Below are 22,158 nucleotides of genomic sequence, written 5' to 3' on the forward strand. Positions count from 1 at the left end.
CCTGCCCCTAAGCAACTTTATTTTTACTAACGTCATTTTATTCAGTTTTTGTATCATAGAAAATTATGAAAAATTCTTAAATATTAAAAATCATTCAACATAAAAATTCTTCCAAGTTCCTAGAATATCACTCAATAATTTTTACCGCTACATGTTACCTTAATTTGTTCAAAACAAACTTTTTAAAATAAAATTCAACCATTTAATTAAATATGCAAGAAACGAAAAGTTAGCTAAAATTACTGATCGTAAATGAACTGGTATGAATATGAACGGTTATATATGTACGTATTTTGCAACGTAAAACACTGATAAAATTATACATACTTAATATTCGCTAAACTTTTCTAATAAATCTAACGAGTAGATGTCCTCATACTTATGTGGCCGGCAGTATATTACTATTTGCTTCTTATTACTACTTATTTCGCTACTAACGGAAAAATGCAGTTAAAAATCAGAAAACACTTACGTGTAATGGGAATAAGAAGGGCTGGCCTGCTCGATGTGCGTAGCCGTTGACAAGCCTTGCACGATGGCAGCTGAGGGATCCCTAGCTGGCGAAGAATTTTGGGCTGCTGGTACAGCGTGATGGTAGCGCTGGCACATTTCGGCCAAATTCCACCCATGGGCATCCATATATTAACACTGCTTCGATTTTCTTTGGCGTACCATCCATTTCACACGCGTTATGACACTATCCTCTTTTTGGTCCTCCGTTTCTTACTTGAATACCGTACATGTACTCGATTCACTTCCTCGTCTCGTCGATTACAAGCGAATCTGAACAACGTAAGTCGCAACGAGATGCACTCGCGTGATTATCGTCCATTTCCCATCTCGAGACTCTAAACATTGCACTCAAATCGCAATCATCGACGACAAAGAAAGATCCAAAACGACGATCTTCCCCGCTCTTTCTTCTGATGCAGGCTTCTGCTAACAAAACGAAATTGTACGTTAAGTTACGTTTAAATTATTCAAGTTAATTGAATTTAAGCAACTCAAAACCTGTTTCGACCTATCCTTCGTTTGATTTGAAATATCCTCTTAACCCTTAAACAGTTGTGTCACATAAAATATATACGTGAAAACCACAATCACATTGGAAACGGCGGATATAATAAGATTATGAAAGTTGCTGTGTATCTCAATATTTACATCGAATATATTAACATATGATACTGTGCTGTTTTGAATCTTGAAATATCTCGTCGCACTAACCACCTTCTTCAAAATTATCTGCTTTTCTTAATAGTAAATTCAGTCTTCAAAATATTGCGTTGCTTATGATATGGTATATATGTATATGTTAGCGACGAAAAATCTTTCTCAGTAATGAAACATAACGCTTAAGGGATCAACACTAGAACTATCGACGATTCAAATATGAGACTTTAAAATTCCATTGCCTCAAAAAGGTAAAACTTTTACCTGTATATTTTATTAAAGAAACATTAAAAATTCCAAAGATGCACCGTTGTGAATTTATAAAATTGTTATGAAAAATCGCAAATTGGTCATTTTGCCTTATTTTCATCAGTTACGTTATTTGATTCAAGTTGCATGAATTCAAGCAATCTGAAACGCTTTAGTAACGTGTTGGTTTGAAATATTTATTCAAGTTTCGAGCGAAATGAAGAATGTTTTAATCATCTTCGACTTGAAAGAGACAATAGCTGCTGGCAACGTAATGTTATTTCTAATTTCATGCTCCGATATTGGTTCCCCAAATCAAGTCAATTTTTTCAGAACCATCTTTTTATTCAAATCATTATCGTGTCCTTCTCTGTCTACAGGTAACTGTTCTAACAAAGCCCTAGATACAGCAAAACAACTACGATATATTTTGCAATCCGATTCGTCGCTTGATTCTTTTTACTACTGATTTTTTAAACGTTTCTTGACACACTTGCAATATCTCTCATTATTACAGACATTCCACTAATCATCATTTCTTTCAACAAGGTGTCCATTATCCAGCTAAAATCAAATCAACCGAAACGGATCAACTAATTTGATTTAAGGCTTTATAAACATAAACTCGACGTCGCATTACTTAACTTCAAATAATTACAAATTCCAGCGTCTCAAATTCAAGTAACTTGATTAATTTAGACGAAGCTTCGGCGTTAGGAATTCCACGGTGATAGATTAGTCGAATGGTAAAAGTCGGAAGGTTGATAAAAGCTGACGAAGGTAAACGATAGAAACCATAGAATACGTGCACAAAGATTCTGATGTTCATTACATAATACTCGGACTGATCACGGTTTAAAGACCGGGTTAATGAAAGTGTCTGGTTAATTTCAACGGCGATGAGTCGGTAATAAGGTTCGGCTAATGGACGGGTTCAAAACGCGATACGAGATAATCATTGGTATCGGAGGCTCCGATATCGATCGGCTTCTATCCGCGAAACAACGATCGGAGCGTTAATCACTACTGTGCGGCAAATCATGCGAACAGCTATAATCGCTATCGGTATTATGGTCCATCAAATCAGAGGTATCGTCGAGTTGCACCTAATCTAATATAGGAAAGAGAATAACAAGACCTCGAGGGACCCATCGATCGATCCAATTTCTTCGTGGCGATATTTTACGCGATCACGTTCTTCCGTGGCTTTCTTTCGCTATACACACACACGCAGTCGCGTACAAAATTCATTTCCTAAATTCATATTTTAAAGAATTGCTATCGACTTGTAAAACTTATTATTAATACAATGTATTGGTATAACGTATTGTATACCCCATTAACAAGATTGGTTTCATTTGTCTCGCTGTTAAAAGCGTATAGATACGTTTTAAAAATATTGAGTAACATATATTATATATTTCTATTAAACGATTCTATAACGTAAATCGTTTTTATTTTTAATTCTTCGTAATATATTTTCGTATTCTGCAGCTAAAACAGATCGTTTATGTCCCAGTCTAATTCTTTTTATTCTACTGAACTTTCAAAATATTTAAAATTTATTCGATACAAACTAAAATTCTTCTCTAGAAAATTCAAAGGTAAAATCTCGGTCGAATCGCCAATCGTCTTATTTATAGAAGCTTAATATCTTTTACCTATTAATGAACAGTAGCAAAAATATATATAGCAAAAATATAACGTTAAATGTTCTCAGCTCGACAGCCTTCTACTCTTGTCTCATGATCAATCTGCCAATGACAAACGCGATCAGATCACGTGAAATATACGCTTTCTCGCTATATTCGAATAATTATTTATTTCCTTATTGTCCATGGTTGACGAACGATCCAATTATCGAAGAAATAGGCCGCCAATAATTTTCGGTACCCCTTGCAAGTAGCATGACACGGAGACCGTGGACCGTTTTAAACTTATAATTTCCTCCAGAAATTAATCGTCGACTACTGGGTTGGGCTGGCAAGCGCCGTTTCCTTCGTGGCTTAAGCGATTGGGTGTTAATCACGCCGGTGACCACGGTATATGTATATATATTCATATACACATATATACATGTGTATATACTATATATATAGTAGTATATATATATATATATAGTATATATATACACATATATCGTAAAGTAGCCAATCGCCAATAAATTACCAACGAGTTATCTGAACGAGTCGACAGTAAAACGTTGCGTTTCTCTTTTCTTAAGATGCAATTAACCGTCGCGGGTTTGCATACGATTTAGCACCTAAAAACTATGAAACCAGATACCCACGTTGCCCGCGAACTTGTGATCTTATCCCATCAGACTGCAAACTTTAGAAAGGGAAGCCGAAGATGGCCACATAGCTCGTCTCTGTATCATCTAAACGCGAGCTTAAGGTTTCCGAGTTTTTACAGATACCGGGAATTAACAACATGTCGAATATTTCCAGGTACACGCGCCTCTTCCATGGAAGATCATTAAACGGTGACGTTTAGGGATAGAATAAAGAACCGTTAATAACATATCCCCAATAAATCTCGAAAATGGATAACTTCACGGACGTTGATGAATTCGATGAATTTGAATAAAATCAATTTTCCAGCAGCGTGGTTCGCCGCTCGATCGTTCGCGTTATAAATCACGATCTTTCTAGGTTAATCGTGCCTCGTTCCATTAGCACGAAAATTGAAATTTCCATCGCGAAGCGCGAAGAACACGGCGCCTCGATCACTTTTCGATCCTCCTATTCTCCGCGACGCGACGGTGTCGTAGCGTAATTCGAGAGTCATCCGCAGGAATTCACTCGGCAATCGAAGCAACGCTTGAACTTAGACCTTTCGTGCGCCATTAAAGCCCCCACGACACACGTGCAACGCGCGCGCATTCCATTTCGAAAACCGACTTTTCATCCTGGGATGGAAACGCACCGCATGTGCCGCTTTGTATCGAATCGGTGGTCGTCAATTATCAACGTGGAATTTCCAAAAACGTCCGCCACCGTGTGCACGAAACGAGAGGGTGAACTCGTGGGCTCCTCGAGGCGAAACGCGGTTAGAAAGTTGCTGGTTCGGGAACGTTGATTTACAATTTCCAGATTTTACAAGCCGTATATCGAACAATCTCGCGCGGTAATTGTACGCTCATTACGCGGCTCTTGCATATTATTTACTTTCTTCGCGAGTCGCCGCCGCGATCGGCCAACAGGAGATGCATATCGCTATGAAAATCGCGTAGAAACGTCGGATGAAAAGAAGGAGGGAAAGAGAGAAAGAGGCGAGGAAAGAGAAAGAGGGAGAGGGAAAAAAAGGTTGGCACGCGAGGAAAAAGGGACAAGCCGCTCTCCCGGCCAAGAAACCGATAATTTAAGCGGATTTTTCAGCGTGACATCGTTACGCGACTCCGCGGCATTCCGTGTGCTTTCGTGCCTCCATCCTTGTAATGACATACACCGTGCGATGCAACGAATATCGCGTATCGATCTGGCATTATGATTATTATTGCGTTATGGCTTGCCACGATTGAGACCTTCGTTCGTTTGCAACGCGCACGCATACGTGTGTACGAATATGTGGACGGTGGGGTACTCGCGTTTATGCGCGTGCACTTTAGATTCTGATTTTATATCAGTCTTGTCTGGACTGAGCGAATATTATGCAGGATTGTTTGGTGAAAATTATAGCAACGACGGAATACGCTCTTTCTTTTCGAAGAAACTAAATTTCAACTACGCTTTAGCTGCATTGCTTTAGGTATTTTAACACTAGTTATGTATGTTTTTCTAACATTAAAAAATATCGTCAGTTTGAACTAAATATGAAGATAGTCTGACCGATGTGTATTTCTCGTTACAATTTTACGTTGAACAATCTCTAAAGACGTTGCAAACTCTTCTTGTTTGCTAAAATGAAGTTGAAACATGGAGGATATGTTTGAAAGACTTTGTTCAAGGGCAAAGAAGAATAAAAATAGTTGGTATATACGTATTCTGATAGAGCTTTGTACGACGACTATAATTTTCCAGTCACATTTTTTAATGGAGTTAGATAACTGACATTTTTTAGACAAGGGGAAGATAGATAACCGTATTTCTGAATTTGGAAGGATAAATCAAAAATATTTACTTGGATGAGAAGGTTAGTGTTAGATGAAAAAGGACCTGTGAGACCAACGTACATAAGCGTGTGATTTGTATATTCAACATTCGGAGTATATTGAATGACAAAGTGGTAGACACTCGAGCAACAAACAACCAAAACTACCTCATATTTCACCAAACTATAAACTCATTCAACTAGCTAATCCAGTTCTACGAAACTGCTATATAAAATACCTATATCTTTACCAAACGATGATATACTATCTCAGATGTTATCAGTTTCGATTATAACTATTTATCAACTAAATTTCCGGACTTGTTTCACCTGGAAGTAGAATTCTTCAAATATCCTAAATTATTCGTGTTAAAAGCAGAAATCACTCCATACCATAACAGCATCGGAATTTATATCGTATCTCAAACGCTATACATCATACAGCCAACATTATACATCGTTCATTTTAATGACCCTATGTCAATAAAGTTTAACTCAAACTCTGCAAAACTTTAGCTCAAGAAAAACGAAATTCGGAGAAAACGGACGTGGAACATCGCAGGTTTTTCCAACTCATTGGGGACGATTCACGGTCTCGTTATCGTGCTGTTGAGCGTGCACGTCTCAATCGTGCGACGGACACGCTCAATGCGGCTAGTTAGAAGCGTTTAACTCCTCCATCAGACTATCGAATCCGACCTGGCCTCTCGAATCACCGTATTATCGGTTAAACTATTACGACGTCAAATGACGAGACGAGGTCGTTCGATTTCATATGACGAGGACACGTCTCGATGGCGCAAGCTTCGATTTATTATGCATCGGTAAAATTCGAAAGAACGCGGCCATCGTTCATGTCTATTTTGCATCGTGACAACAAACGTGGGAGATTAGTCGATGCACCTTCGAGGAAATGTCTATTGTCTATCGTGGTTTATCAATTGTTGGTTAATGACGTGAATGTTGAACTGTGATTTACGGAGATCGTAGCTCATTATCATTTCAGGTTGTATCGAGTGTGAAATTGCAGCATTAATGGAGGTATTTAACGCTTTGCACGCGATAGATATATGGGAAACACGACGTTACACATTTTGGGCAGATGATTTCAGAATGGGTGTTGCATAGGTATAGATTTGAGGAAGAGTTACATTTTTTATTGGTATACGGTCGAAGATTACACGAGAAAAACGTGATACTCTCGTTTTCGCTGATTTTTCTAATTTTAATATCGCTTTATGGTTAAAAGAGGATTTTAATATGACATATCTAATTTAAAATGACGACAAATCTGTTAGGTGCGAAGATAAAAGTGTTTTAAAAACAGCTGATGAGTTGATCGAGTTTTGTGAAAGCCAAAATAATTATTAAGACAAGCGATATTTTAATTAATTTAACTTTTGGAATTTTTATTTATTGTTGCACTTTTAGGATGGAATATTTTCAAGATATTTTGACGTTGATGTATAAATTTAAATTTGTTCTCATTAAATTGATTAATGATTAATCGATAATCTGATTCATTTAATTTCAATGATTATATTGTCAGAACATAACGTTTCAACGAATAATTATACATTGTAATATGTTTGCATAAAATAGAAAATATATTGAAAATTGGCGCTGGAAAATTTAAACACAAAGCCAGGTTTTGATGGCATGAGGAGATTGTGCGATTCAGCATGAAGCTGAAAATGAAGCAGTAATAACTAACTCGGGGAGTGTGCACACCTTTTAGCCTTGGTAGATCACGATAATATTTCTGAAGATCGTAGAACACTCTACGCGTGATGTTTCATAACGTGTAAACGTAATTTCAGGGATTGGTTACAGCTACTTGGAACTAGGTAAAAAGGATACTGTAAAGATTTAACCCCAACTTTATTGTAACAGGTATTCTATCTACCATTATTTCTTATCACAAATCGATATCGTACATAATGAAATTTGTTCTCTAAAAGGATACTTAAATAGTTTCTCAGATATTTCTTCTTACGAAACTTTCGATATGTTAAGCAATTTCGAATATTCTTCCAGTTCATATTGACAAGTAATCGAGTGCCATTATCCGCAGCAACATTTACTTTTCTCGGCTCAATTATCGAAACGGAAAAAGTGGCGATAACTTGAAACAAAGATCGACTATAATACAAGTGATAAACCTTCGAACGAATCGCTTTCCTTGTTATTATCTACTTTAATTTCACCCTCGTATCGAACTCACACGTTATAAAACACCCGTATACCGCCTAACTCTAATAAGCAACACCCACGCGAACGAAAGATCGAATTCATCTAACTGGTCTGGAAATGCTTGCCGTGTGTGTAGAAACTCAAGCCACGGGACTAAACGATACCAAAATTTTCATAATACCTGCTGCTTCGAATCAATTCTTGCTTACGCAACGAAAATCGGTCGACGAAAGCAGAGTAAAAGGAAGGCGATGGAATAAAAAAAAAACAAGGAGCAGTCGGATACAACCTTCTAAACACGAGCAAAGAGACCTTGCCAAACAGCTCGTTCGCGTTTCGATTTTCGACACACGAAGCCCTGATCGAAATCGGTCGGGTATCGATCGGCCGATCGATCGGCGCACGAACTCGGTTATCGACTCTTGGATCGCCGTTAACGAAGGTTTCACGGTGGATTTTCGAAAAATCGACTCGAAGCGCGCGCGTTGCCTCCTTCCCTCTCCCTTCCGCCTCTCTCTCTTCGTCTCTCTTCCTCTTGTACACCCACGCGCGGCGCAACGACGAAACCGGCCGCCGGCTAAGAGAGAGTGTATTTCTCGCTTATTATCCTTTCCTTCGATTTCCTACCGTAAGGAAAAAGAATACTCGACTCGGATCCTGGCCTATGTATCGACGGTATCGTCCCGCTGCTCTCGCCGTCTGTGACTCACACGCGCGGCCACGTTAACGTGCACAACTCGCCTCCAAGATTTACAGCTCATTACCGATTTCATAGCCCCGAGTCACGACCGGGTCGCGGCATCAACTCGAAATTTAGGCCCGGTGCGACGCGATAACCGATGGACGACGCGATTTCTTTGCGATTTCGTTGTGATTTCATTACAATTTCATTCCAATTGCGATTTCGTACCGGCGAGATCGCGCTGCTCGGCAGCTTTATGTTTCCAATAAAGAGACCACACACTGGTGTGCGTTTTATCGTTAAATACATAAACTTGCCTAGTAGCACGCAAAACCGAAATCACGCGTTCCCATCACCCGGCTTTGGATAGACATAATCCTTCATCGATCCTTTCGACCGTCGATACATCGCGTGTGTCCTCTCGCGTCGGTTCAATTCCCGTCGCTGAAATGCGCGCCAAACTTCGATTCCTCCGTGATGCGTTACCTTATAGTTTCCTCGATGCTCCCTGTATGATATACGTTGTTTAACCTCGTCGATTTACGTTAGAATCTTCCAATCCCGCACCGGTGCCTCGAAGAACTCCACTGTCTTGGTTCGAAAGGAACACCAACGAAGTCTTATCTTTTGGTTACCGTGTCCAACATCGACGATCTCTTTCACGATTTCACGAAGCGATCGGTGAGTACTTACGATCGACAGCCATGCGTGTCACGCGCTCGTACGTATTTACTCACGTACACGGCGGCGTAAACGAAACACCAGGACGTTCTTCTATTCGCGAGCAATAAGTCACCAGAGAAGTCACTGAGATCCGATGATACGAGAATCTTCTCATCGAATTGCACGCTCCTGTATCACGAGTTCGAGGCTGGTTCGTCACCCGGCGACCATGATCACGATGACGACAATGACGACGACGGCGATGACAAAGATGACGATATGATCGCGACGTAGCATAACACTGGCTCGATGCGTGCACAAAGTAGCGGTATGAACGGTGCCACGAACACCCGGGTTCGCGTTAACCTCTCCACGCTCGTGGAAATGTCAAACGACGACGACGTTGGCTCGGTTCACCGTCGCACCGGCTGCGGCGGCCGTCGCTCGCGTGGGAGTGTGACATAATACAACGGCGTTAGTGATTTCGAGCGCGTTGTGCGTCGATTTAGCCGGTTGTCACGAGATTCACGCCACCACTCCTGCCTCCAGTACCTCCATAGAGAATCCTGACGAAACTCGACGAAAAACTTGTCTATTTTGTCCCTTTGGATCTATCTAGCGCGTACCCCGATGTAATTAAAGTTTGCTATTGGAGTTTCCTAACCGTTCTAATTTCACGATCGATCTACGGACAACGTGATCCAGGTCGAAACGTGCGGTCCTGTCTATCGTTGATCTCTATCGATGGCTCGGGCGCGTGCGTCCAACTCGGTCGCGGCAGCCGGCCCCGGCTGACTCTCGCGTGTTCCGTGGTGCACGACTCGAGCGCGGACTGAAGTCGAGCACGCCGTGAGGTGAGCGGAGGTGACTTGCGACTCGACTCGACTCGACTCGACTCCGCTCGACTCCCCTCGACTCCGCTCGACTCGACTCGGCCCGGGCCGAGAACCACCGCCGCGGCCACACTCAGCCCAGTGGCGGCGCCCCGGCTTTCTACGTTTTCTGGCGCGACCGCGCCGTGGATTCGCGACCTGATCTACACCGACGTCGTACAGGTATACGTGTGCACGGACGTACCGACCGCGAAGGATACCCCGCGCTCTTTATCGCATCTCGCGCGGCCCCTTCTTACTACGCCAGGCTCTTTCTCTTTCTTTTCTTCAGGACACGTCGGTCTAGGTTCTATGGTCGGGCTTTGTCGATACATTCGCCGTTCTCTCGCTTCTCGCCGCGTCCTTCTCGCAGGCTGTTTCGCTCCGTCCGGTCTCCCCCTCGCGAGAACGCGGCCTCGTGGATACGCCCGTGCATAGGCGGCATCTCTGCGCCATCGCTCGACTGCCGAGGAAGCGCGGTTTCGCGCACAGACTACGGCGCTTACGATTCTTCGGCTTCGATTTAACGATTATCCGATAATTTCGAAGTTTTTCGAGCGAGCATCTTGAATAAATAGGGGTTCGTTAGAAATATTCGAATTTCGGAAATAACGATTTTAAATTTATGTAATGTTTGAAAAAAAGATGGTTAGCGCGATACGTTTGTGTATATCAAAACTTGAAATGCATCGATATTCCACGTGACTTGTTAGAATTTGTTTTGTAAAAAAACTGTCATCAATGCTGGTTTGAATTATTTAAGTAATTAATGCTTATATTATTTATAGTCATAGATGTAACTAAACGAATAATGTAACAGCCAATATTTTCAGCTCTAGTTTCCGATAGCGAACTATCGTTACTTGTAGAACTACTTTACGTTAGTACGAAATTAATTTTAACTTATTAAATCGGGTATGGACGGATTTTGAAATTTGACAACAACATAAATGAACATTTTTAAAACAAATGTAAGAATGTTTTGTAGACTGCTTGAAAAAATATATAAAGTAAAGAATATATTACTCGTATTTTTATAATTTTTCTTCGACTTATTATTTAAAATGATGCTCCAAATAATTACAAATCATTAAAATTAATGAATAACGGATTTTGAAATAGATTCATCTCACACGATATTCATATTTGTTAAACGTATCGCAAATTTGTCGCAAATACAGAACAAAGATATCAATTGTCAAAATGGAAAAAATTCAAACTCATTTACATATTTACAGGATAAAATGCATATAATGGAAAGGCTCTCACTTACTATGTATAGAGCCGAAATCGATGAAATCTGTTCGATACACATTGCAGCATATTTTATAGTCTGATCACTTTCTTTCTTTTTTTCGTGTTGCTATAACGAACTTTCTAACAAACAAAATGCGTCACCTTCTGCGTGTAAAAAGAAGTGGCACCAATCTCAGACAATGATTTAAAAGTAAAATTTTTCGCATCCATTTAATAACCCAAATAATCACGATCCATTTCTTCTTCTATTCACACAATCGTGCAAAAGTGCATTTTATCCGCACATTCGATCGTTCGATCAACGCATTGCATAACCACACAGATCTCATAGAATCGTCAAAAATTTGTACATTCCGTTAGTAAATCCCCATCTTCTTTATTTGCCTTTCTTAATACGACTATTATTGCGATATTAATTGTCACGTGTTCTCAAATACCGTGACATCATTCTCGGTAATTCCCTCGACCGAATCGTCGTTAGAATACCACGAAAATCGATTCCAATCGATCGAAGTCACTCCCGATTCTTGTCGTATCATCGAAATATCCGTTAATAATACGGTATTTTCCAGCAACGAGACCGCGTTACTTAACCATTAAGTTCTGAACGTTAACGAGAGTCATGGAGCTTCGGTCGAGGGAGAGGTTAGGAGGTTCGAGCGCACGCCCCAGCCTCGAGATTGTCCTTTTTGAATTTCCTCGAGTACCGAGTAATGCCGTGTTACATAATTGAAAGCGTAGGAAGCAGATTGATTAACACACACGAGAAGAGAAAGGTTGCGTCCATATAGATTGGTGGTGGCTTTTATGCGAATCGTGCGAAGAGCGACTCTAGGAGACCACGTGGGTGTCATCACAAGCGCGCGAAATAAAAAATTCCCCATGCCACGGCAGAGATTATAGGCGCTGCACGGACGATGGGGATATACGAGCTGCCAGCGTCTCTCCAATATCACAGAAAAGAACGACAAACGACGAAAGACGAACGACGCGACAACGAGAAACGAGAATTATGATTTCCTCGATCGATGAACAAATCGTTGACTTCCATCTTCCTAGCGGAATCGACTATTCGATGAATCGAGTTAGGGATGGGCATTGAGCATTCGAATCTTAGTATCGAAACGATTCGATATTTTGCGAGACTGTCAAAATTTGGTAGGATTCGATAACCTAAAACTCCTGAAAGATTTGGAATTCTTGGAAGACTTGGAAATTGTTCGTGTAAATGTATTTTCGATATCTTTTTAGATTCTCTTTAATATCGTGTATCGACGATACTGTTTCAATTAAAGCATTCAATATGTTTGTAAAATATTGACTACACACCAAGCTACACACCAAGCTTCCAAGAAATATTATTAAAACAAACAAGACCTCCAAGATTTACAAGAGTTACAAGATTTTCAGGTTCCCAAGACTTTCGGAGGTTTTAGGATATCGAATTCTACGCGAAGTGATTCGGCGTACTTGACAACCCATTAATAGTTCGAGTCGTAAGTCGAGCGAACGATCGTACACGTTATTCCGTTATTAGGGACGATCACCTGGTAATTACACGCTTTGTATTCCTCCCGTTTGTTCGTTACGTTAACACAACGCAGCTGGCTCGCTTTAACGCTTCGTTAACGCTGAACGCTTCGTTACAGGGAACCGTATTCCACGAAAGTAAGGACGGACTGGTCGAGCGCGTTAATTATCGGGAAACATGAAACGCGACGATAGCATTGGCGAATTATAAGTCAATTAAATCACCGTACAAGTGACGAATGTTTAAACCCTTAATGTGATCGCAGGTTAAGTAGATCGTCGAACCAGTTCTTAGTAATGGGAATATCTGTCTAGATTTTCTGCTTGGCGGATTTTATCCTAATTCTTTCTTCAATCTGAAAACTAAAGAACCCATATTTTTCATCAGAAGTTTTTAACAAGGTACTACTAAGTAAACTTATGAAGCTTCAAGTAAGTACCTACAAGGCCACAGAATTTATTTGCATACTATTTTATTTATAATAACATTTAAGTACTAATTAATAAAGCCCAAGTATATTACATTTCGTATCACTTAGCGGTACTTTTATGTGATTACACAAATGTAACACTGTGAAAATAAGAATTTGATAATTTGAATTTGATAAATGGACAGTTATATAAAAAATAAGGGTATTTGCAAATATTTTATATAGCCATTGTACGTGATATAATGAAGCAAATAAGGAGGAATTCGTCTAGTTTCGAATCTAATTCGATTCTAAACGAATCAGAAATAATCAGCCAGGTAGGTATATCAAAGGTAACATCGAGAGAGAATCTCTTCGACGAGATTGTCGATCCGAAACAGCGTAACTGTTTTCTTATGCATATGGAATGAATGCACGTATGTGCATCGTCTAGCGTGATACGGAGTAGTGAACGTAAAACCGAGCGTATAAACTGAATATTTAAAAGATTCTACATTAAGCCGAAAAGTCAGAGACACGGAACGATTGTCTACACGAGTTCGTCGCGACTCAGTTCCTGTCTATGTGTATCGTTTACGATGGAACTGTTGGATCGATAATGTTGTCAGAAATAAAAAATCGTCGTCCATAATGCCGTATCGCCGTATTCACCTCAAGGCCAGCTTCTTTAAGACCTTTTAATTCATTCCGGACGGATATCGTGAGATCAGTCTGGACTGAATAAATTCATAGTATTCTGAAGATAAAGTACATTTGTAACACGGACGTACGGAAAATAATTAGAAAAGCTATACGACCATTTTCTTTAAAAATTATTCAAGTCAGGGAAAACAGTTTAGATATTATGAAAAGAAATTGAGATAAAAGTTAAACAAAGTTACGTGATTAGAAACAAAATAAAATGAAGAAAGTGCGAAGAGGATACATTATGTTGGATGACTTGAAAATATTGGAAAATTCTGCTTCGTATTACTTTATAATACTTCGACTGCGTCGAAATGAAGATCTTCCTTCGAGATATTCTTATGACGTTAAAACGTCATAAATGAAGAACATATATTAATTTCAGCCAGGTCTAAAAATAAGACAGGTTCTTGAGGAAGTTCGCTATGCAATAATAAACCACGATTATAAGAATAGTATCTGATTTCTGATAAAGACGAAAGAAAACAAAGGTAAAATAAAATATATATTTGAATTGACTAAATTAACGTAAACCTTGATTTACAAGATTCTCGGTCTTGATTATAACGTAAGTAGCGTGCTGGTAAATCAAAATTGATTGTCTTATCTGTAAAAAGCATCAGCACCAAGAAAACATATTCCAAGAAAACACGTATCTATATAATTTATTGCGTATATATTAATACTAACAAACAAATCCACGTCAGGATAAATTGCACTCCCGATCTGACAAATCTAAACAACTTCTTTATCCAACGACTATTCGCACAATTTTTCAAGTTTCTTTTTTACCAATTCCTTCGAGAACAAAATTCTCCATTCAATGGAGTAACAATAGACACGGCCGAACCAAAGCCAGGATCGTCTAATAATAGAACATCTTTAATCCCTTTTCGATGACTGTAAACTCCAGTGAAAGGGAATCTACGCGGCTCTGTCGTTCGTAATATCCGCGCGTAGCATCGCGAGTCCCGTCGCGTAATTAAAAAAGCCACGCGCTAAGCGGGTCATCGCGTATGGACGAAACGCAACAATAAACGGAAGAAGAACGACATTCAAAGAACCGTAAAGTGAACCAAGAAAAACAGCACGCTCCGCCGGCCTTCGTTCACCTGCTTGTACGCGGCCACGAAACACGCGGTATAAGTGCATTGTGCTCGTTAATGCGTTAGGAAGCGGGTAATGCCTGTCTATGGATATAAATATTTATATAGCACAGGCGGACCGTGATAAAAATGAAGCGACAGTAGGCCCGCTACCAGCGCAGATCCCGCGAAAATGAGCATCCTGGAAAAAACGATTACTCACGTCGGCCGCGCGGAGAAAATTCTTATCGATGAAAATTAACATACCGCGAGCCAGTGATTTATTACACGAGAAATGACAAGTCAATTCCGTTTCTTCTTCATTCTCTCCGAGTACCGACGATAATGCCTCAAGGCGAAATTATCAACGCGTGGATGAAACTCGCCTATGTATCGCCTATGAGTCTTCGTGAAAATGACGATTGTTCGGTACAGGAATTAGAATCTTGCGTAATGCAGAGGAACTGTCTTGAAGAAATGAAATGGAATGTTCACGATACGTCGGAGGGAAATACAACGGATTATTAAAAACACGATCGACATCCAAAGATTACAAACATGTCATCTAATCGTCGTTTAAAATCTAAAAAGGTATTTATCGTTGTTAAGGAATCTGGTTTTTCCTATTGGATGGAAATATAATTTCATTTTGTCGATACCGGCGGTAAGAGGAAATTGTTCAGTATGATTCGTATATAATTGATTACGCAGATGAGAGTAATTAAAGGATATTATTGATGACTCACTGAAAGCTCGTAAATTCTACGTCATTAATTTCAATTATTCATTACTAGCTAATTATGTCTCCTATTTACGAGTTTAGAATCCAGAAGGTCACTTTGTTCGACCAATTATTTTACACTAATACGCGAATCTAATTTATTAACTTTGAATATTCTCAAGTTGAACACAACATACGTAAAACTGTTTCATGGATACAATATATACAAACATATCATTTCCTAACTCCTCGAATATCATAATTTGACTGCAGGTATTTATGCAAATTGATATTTCTATAAAGACAAATAAAGAAATGGAACCGATATACAGACTTGTCTCGCCCGCTAAGTATTATGGCTTCTAGCTTACTTTGGATATATTAGATATTTCGTCATATCACGCGGATTTTCTATATTTTTGTGACTCTAAATTTCCCATAAATGCATAGAAATTCGCGGTCTCATCGTAAAAGATCAAACTACCAGAAACATGTAAACGCTCAAGTGCGTCCTCTAGCAGAGTTTCAAACCGATTCAAAATAAAACGATTCTTTAATCAATAGAGAGATTCAATCCATATATCTGAATCCCTCCATAAAGCTCATTCTTCGAACAAAAGCCTGAACTTTCAATACCGAACGCAGTTTCATTCACTCGATTCAAAGCAAATGTTCAACTGCCGGCGTGGTAACATTTACATTCAACATTATCGCCTCTATTTCTCGAGCAGCATTGATGTCTCCCCGTTTCTCTCTGTCCAACCAACGGGTATCTCTGGCGAACAATTTCAAGAGTGGCTGGTTGGCCGGCCGGGTGACTCGCCGGCGTTTCCACTTCTGCGTAATCGGGGTGATGTCGAGGGGATTTAGGAAAGCCACGGTAGCCGGCGTGTACGCGGCGCAACCGGCAAGGACAAGAGAGCCGATCCGGCCGGTGATGCACGGGCTAAGCATCTGTGGAGGTGTGCGTAAGCGTACACTAGCGTGTGTGCGCGGGTGTGCGATCGGCCGGTGCGGCGCGAGGCGGACAGAGAAACGCGAACAAGGACGGCGGAGGAGACGGCGGAGGTGGAGAAGGAAGAGGTGGAGAAAGAGGAGACGGCAAAGGATATAAGGTGCGCGAGGAAAGGTTGAAAATCTCTACGATAGAACTGGTGGATCCATTGGTAAAACTGCAAAGAGCAAGGAAGGATGAAAAAAGGAAGAAAAAGAGGGGAAAGAGAAAGAAAGAGGGGAACACGGCGAGCATGAAATAGGGTATAGAAGGTGAAGCGGATTAAAAGGATGGGAGGGATGCGAGAGGCCGAGGGAAAAACGCGTGGAAAAAGGATGGAAGCTCGTTTCGTTTCGTTAGAGAAAGAAAGATTGGCGATGGGGGAGCGGGAGAGGCAGCGAGAGAGAGTAGCGAGAGGAGCGTCAAGCCGGCGAGAGAGGGATATGGTACAGCGAGTGGCGTGCATTCTCGCGCACACGCTGCCTCCCCTCTTAAGCGTGAACGTTCGCGTGCACGTGCAACATGGTATCGTGCACGTGTGCGTGTACAAAGTAGGTCCACGAGAGCCGGAGAGACGGCGAATGAATATCGCCGTCCCCTCGGCGGCCGGTGCGACCAATCCGCGCGTAGCGCGAGCTGCGTGAAGGCGGAACGCGGCCTCTTCGCGTATATCTGCGTATTTATTATTCAGTTTGCAAATACGTGGCAAAAATGATCTCTCTCCGCGCGCCGGCTGGATCCGACCGGCTCCACCGAACCAGCCGGTACACCCGGGAGGTGGAGCCAGAAGGTAGGAGCAGGGCAACGACGAGATATCGGCCGTTAATTTGTTAGAGACGCCACCGGCACGGCCGATTGCACCGTCCGCAACTATGTACCTTCTGCTTTCAAGGAACGGACGGCCGCCGTTTGCCACGCTCGCTCGTCTTCCCGACGCGAGACGACATTTTCTAATCGCTACGTCCGCCACACGACAAAATGTCTAGAGACTTCTGCCTACTATTCGCTCGTTCGCCGCCTGGTACCGGTTGTTTACTTACGTACACAAACTTTTAAGTCGCAGTTTGCTGGAAGTTAGTATTTTCTTAGAATTAAGAATCGTATGACGTTTGACGTTCGAAATAGTTGTCTGATAGTACGAAAACGGATTACAAATGGTTGATAAAATCTGATACGAGGTAACCGTATAAAATTTGTATAAAATTCCTAGATATTTAGGAACGATTTCGAAAGTGGATTTTTCTTACAACGAAACTTTAAGCAAACGATCGCTGTACGAGTGTTTGGTTTAATCTTTTATCGATCATAGTTGTATTACGTTCCGAATATGCTTCGCCTATCCTGATTAATAGCTACATACTGTCTATATTGAAAAGTAGAAAGTTCCTTCCTTAGACAGCCAATTAATCTATGTAGTGTTAAAAATCGCTTCCTATTTCCTTTATATTCTCTTTAATTTATATTATACTTGAAGGTACTTTTTTATATCTTCCCACAATTATTAATAATTACTTTAGTGTTACTGAAATACAAAAGTTTGAAATTTTATAGTTTCGTTGGAAGAACGAAACCTTAAAAGGATGAAACGTCGTAGAAATTTGTCATTCGGTTGACGTAAGACTATGAAACACCGAGAGATCCGAGTCTAGCGAAGTTCAAGGCGGTTTCGATGAAGACGTCAGTGCGAATTTTTTTAGAAGCCTTATCCAAGACAATGGTGAGTGAGGTTCCGATAGTCCGGCAACAACGGGACTCGAACAGTAGCGGATTATTCCGCGATTCCGAAGCATGGTACAACGATCTTGGAAACGGTTTCAGGTGTTCCAATAGACCTCCACTGCATTTGAATGCACTTGATATTGAAATTAAAACAGAGAACCTCGTAAAATCAACGTTCTGACCAATCGTTTCTTTGCGTTCGACATACTTGCGTTCGACCTACCGACTCGTCGAAACGATCCGACTTTCAACAATTTTGTTCGATAAACCTAATATTATTCCATTATCGCTTTATACTTTGTTAGGAAATAAATATATTGCTACTGTCGTTATACAATATGCTTTACTTCAACGAAAATGGTCTCTTTATATAGCGTATAAAAACTCTTCTAGAGGATTGTAAGTTAGATACATATCCAGTTACACAAACTGCGTATTCCATCTACTTCCTGTAATTCAAATCAAATTAATTATGTACTATATCAATTAAATGCAAAGTATTTCTTTGAATAATTCTAAATACTAAATAAAATTGTATTCGTAATATCTCACTTTATAAAATGAAAAGATCGTAAATTAAAAATTCAAACGCGTTGTACCTGTTCTAAGTTTCAGACGCTATACCTACAGTATCTTCAAGACCTACCGCGTAGCATTGATATATTTAATTCTATCCAAGAACAATCAAAGCGCTTTTAATGATGTTGCACGTCGCTACGAGCAGACAGGAATCGTCTCTACCAATCGACCTTAGTTACGTGATAAAATGTCAAGGAACGCCACGGTCTGGAAAACCAGCGCGATGCATGCTCGCTTCGTTGAAATGATCGCCTCGCGCGAATTTTTCTATGAGCGTCGCCCAAGACAACGTATTCCGACATTGTCCGTTAACGCGGTGTGTCTAGTACCTACGCTGGCATTGTATTCCAACGTAATAGATTCACGATCGGAGGATAATCAAACGAACTGTAAAAAGGAGTCGACCAGTATTCTTCGCACGAAACCGATGTTGATAAGGCTTACAGAGTCAAGTGATTCATTTCCCTAATATGTCTACGCGACGAATGACAATCATTGGTACCGTTCATGCTTCTGTTTCTCGCTGGTTCAGTGTCTGATACAGCTAGAGATTCCTCGAACTAGTGGAACTTATTGCTGGACGTTGCTTAGGTACAGGTTCATAGGCTTGAACGAAGAATGTATTAATCGGTTAATTTATATTAAATATACGTAGACAGCGTAGCGTAGCAATTTTAATGTACAATGGACGAAAGGTACAAAACATAGTATATCCATGTTTACGTAACATTCGCAACATAGATAGTAATTCTAACTCTTTTGCACCGTGAGTTGCGTTCGTGGTCAGGAGTATGATTCAAGTGTAAGAAAGAAGCTTAGTAAAGCATCGTTTAGAAATTCAAAAAGTATAACATTACATATATAGCATCGGTCGAATATCGTAGAATGGAAGATGAAGTCAGTATATTGTCGCTCGTTTTCTTCATCTTTCTATAAGATCTATTCGATCTCTTCTTGTCAAAATTTCAGTGAATGTACTGAAGTATTACGTTGGAGTTTTTTATACAAGTATGTAGTTCTATGGAACTGAACGTCCTGGATAATTCTTCGTATGAAATCTTTATATCATAGGCGACTTCTTCATGAAGACGCGGTAAAAAAGCATACCCTGTTAAAATTTATCGTCAGCAGCAAGGTCCAAAATCGGTCAATTTTTACCACCTTCCTTTATTTTCCAGGCTGCACAGAAATCACGCCATAATGTACATAGACAGAAGTAAACTGCGCATGTTTATGTATTTATGGTAAATTTAGAAATACAAAAAACGCACAGAATACACGTAACAGACAAAACGATATAGAAAATCAAATGAGTGGTAGCCATTATCGTATTTAGCATATAGACCAAATCTCTGCATACGATCTATCTCTTCAGTTATATTCAGGAAAATATATATTTGCATAAACAAGCCGTATTCTACATATAATCAACATAGAAAAATACGGAACTCTAGCTTCACCGTGCTAATTTGGCGAACAAACACGACAGTGTATTATACAATCTTTTTTGCTGAAACAGGCAGACTTGTACAAATACGTCCATCGAATATGTTTCCAAGAGAAAGAACGATAGAAGCGTACGGCTGGCATTATTCTTCGTTCGAGACCCCAGGGGAGAGGTCTGGTTCGTGAAATTCGTTCTCACAGAGAAAGTAGAATTACGTCAGCACGCATTCAGCCGTAAAAAGAGGATCGTCTTGGCAACGCAGAACACCGTATCGTTGCTTTTCTTCCAGCTCCTGCGTCCGCCCGCCGTGGTCATTTACACCTTCTTTGCGTGTTCCTTGCACGCCATAACATTTCCGCGCGCCACGATATCATCTCCTTTCTTCTGTTCGCCTTGCATGTTCTTTAAAGTTCGCCCTCCGCTTCCTGATCTGAAATACTCGAGGAAGTGCCGATCGGATCGATCCGACGAAGGCTCGTTTCCGCGTAGCGAGTGTCTTCGATCGAATCTACTCGATGAACCGGGGACCTGATCTTCTTACATGTTTTTTAAATAATTCTTAGGATAATCGAAGGGAGCAGTTGTTGATAGTTTGAGCATACTTTTCGTCTAAATAATTGACGACTCACGCGCAACTAGTGATGCGATCCATCACTGGTCAGACATCAAATTTCTCTGAACGTCATAGCATCGATAACGTGACAAATCTTGCTTTGCATCCGTGGATTGTGATGATGGACGTACAGTGAGACTTTTTATTTCTCGTTGAGTTATTCAATTTGTTTAATATCGATCAGTGACGATTAAATGCACATGAAGTAGATATAAATTCTGATACTTGAATTCTGAATTTTCGATATATGGAAGTTAGATGACAAAATTCAGAATATATACACTTGCCAAATTTCTCAGTTCATGAATTGGCAAGGCTAATGTAGTAGGAAGGGAACTGTAATTTCTTACTTTTCGTTCAATTGATAAACTGCTCTGTTAAACTCATTGAATCTGTTTCAACGCCAATTGTTGATAAATAAATATTAATAAGATGTGATAAAAATTGTCGAGTTCTAATATTGATAAGAATGTTTTGATTGACAAAGTTCCATCGATTGCGGGATTGTTGGATATAGAAATAGGTCGTTGATAGTATAAGGAGTATGTGAACTCAAATGGAAAACCGCTTCTTGTCGTTCTATCTTCCTCTATACCTATATTATTGAATTCTTATACTTAAATGTTTTTTTTATCAAAGATAAAGTAATTTCGTTCGCACGTAAGAATTATGTTAACAGAATAAGAACGGAGCTATAAGCGTGACGAGTTACAAACCATAGCCACCGATATATATCTCTCGAATCAGTTTAACCGATGACGCAACACTTCGCATCGCTAAATGACTTCGCCAGATTGTCCACAATCGACGCCGTCAAGAAAATCATGACTCGATGGAACATTTATGGCCCATTTTACGAAATACAAATTTATTTATTAACTTTCATTTCGTTATTTTACGCTGAAGAACATAAACCTTTCGCCTTATCGTTTCTTGTAAAGTAGTGAAATAGCAAAATATGAAGTGTAGTTCTAATTTCAATCAAAATTAAAATGTACATCTAGATTGAAATTTAGGAGTTTGTAAAAGATAACATCACTGTACTATATAATTTAGAAAAAGATGTGATGAATCACATTACATGTTTTATTATTTCACGTTAACGTAACATGATATATCGTTGGAATAATTTTATCTTCAAACTAAGTTTCAATTTAATCATAGTTATTACTCGTTA

General features: G+C 40.0%; 1 protein-coding gene and 1 pseudogene across 2 annotated transcripts in view; both read right to left on the bottom strand.

Annotated features, from left to right (window-relative positions):
* LOC100645034 (putative transcription factor SOX-15) overlaps positions 1-9,961 on the bottom strand; it is a 69,408-nt gene extending 59,447 nt beyond the window's left edge. Inside the window, exons 1-2 of one of the 2 annotated variants that reach the window (XM_012319076.3) lie at positions 8,873-9,961; positions 473-936 (exon numbers count right to left, since the gene is read on the bottom strand). In XM_012319076.3, coding sequence (XP_012174466.2) covers positions 473-639 — 167 coding nt within the window. In that variant the 5' untranslated portion in view covers positions 640-936; positions 8,873-9,961. Of the gene's footprint in view, positions 1-472; positions 940-8,872 lie in introns of both variants that reach the window. The other variant, XM_012319077.3, reaches the window with a different exon arrangement.
* Positions 9,962-16,495: 6,534 nt separating this feature from the next.
* Positions 16,496-17,570, bottom strand: LOC105666833 (annotated as a pseudogene).
* Positions 17,571-22,158: the final 4,588 nt, after the last annotated feature.

Source organism: Bombus terrestris, chromosome 6, assembly GCF_910591885.1.
Source record: "Bombus terrestris chromosome 6, iyBomTerr1.2, whole genome shotgun sequence".
NCBI lineage: Eukaryota > Metazoa > Arthropoda > Insecta > Hymenoptera > Apidae > Bombus > Bombus terrestris.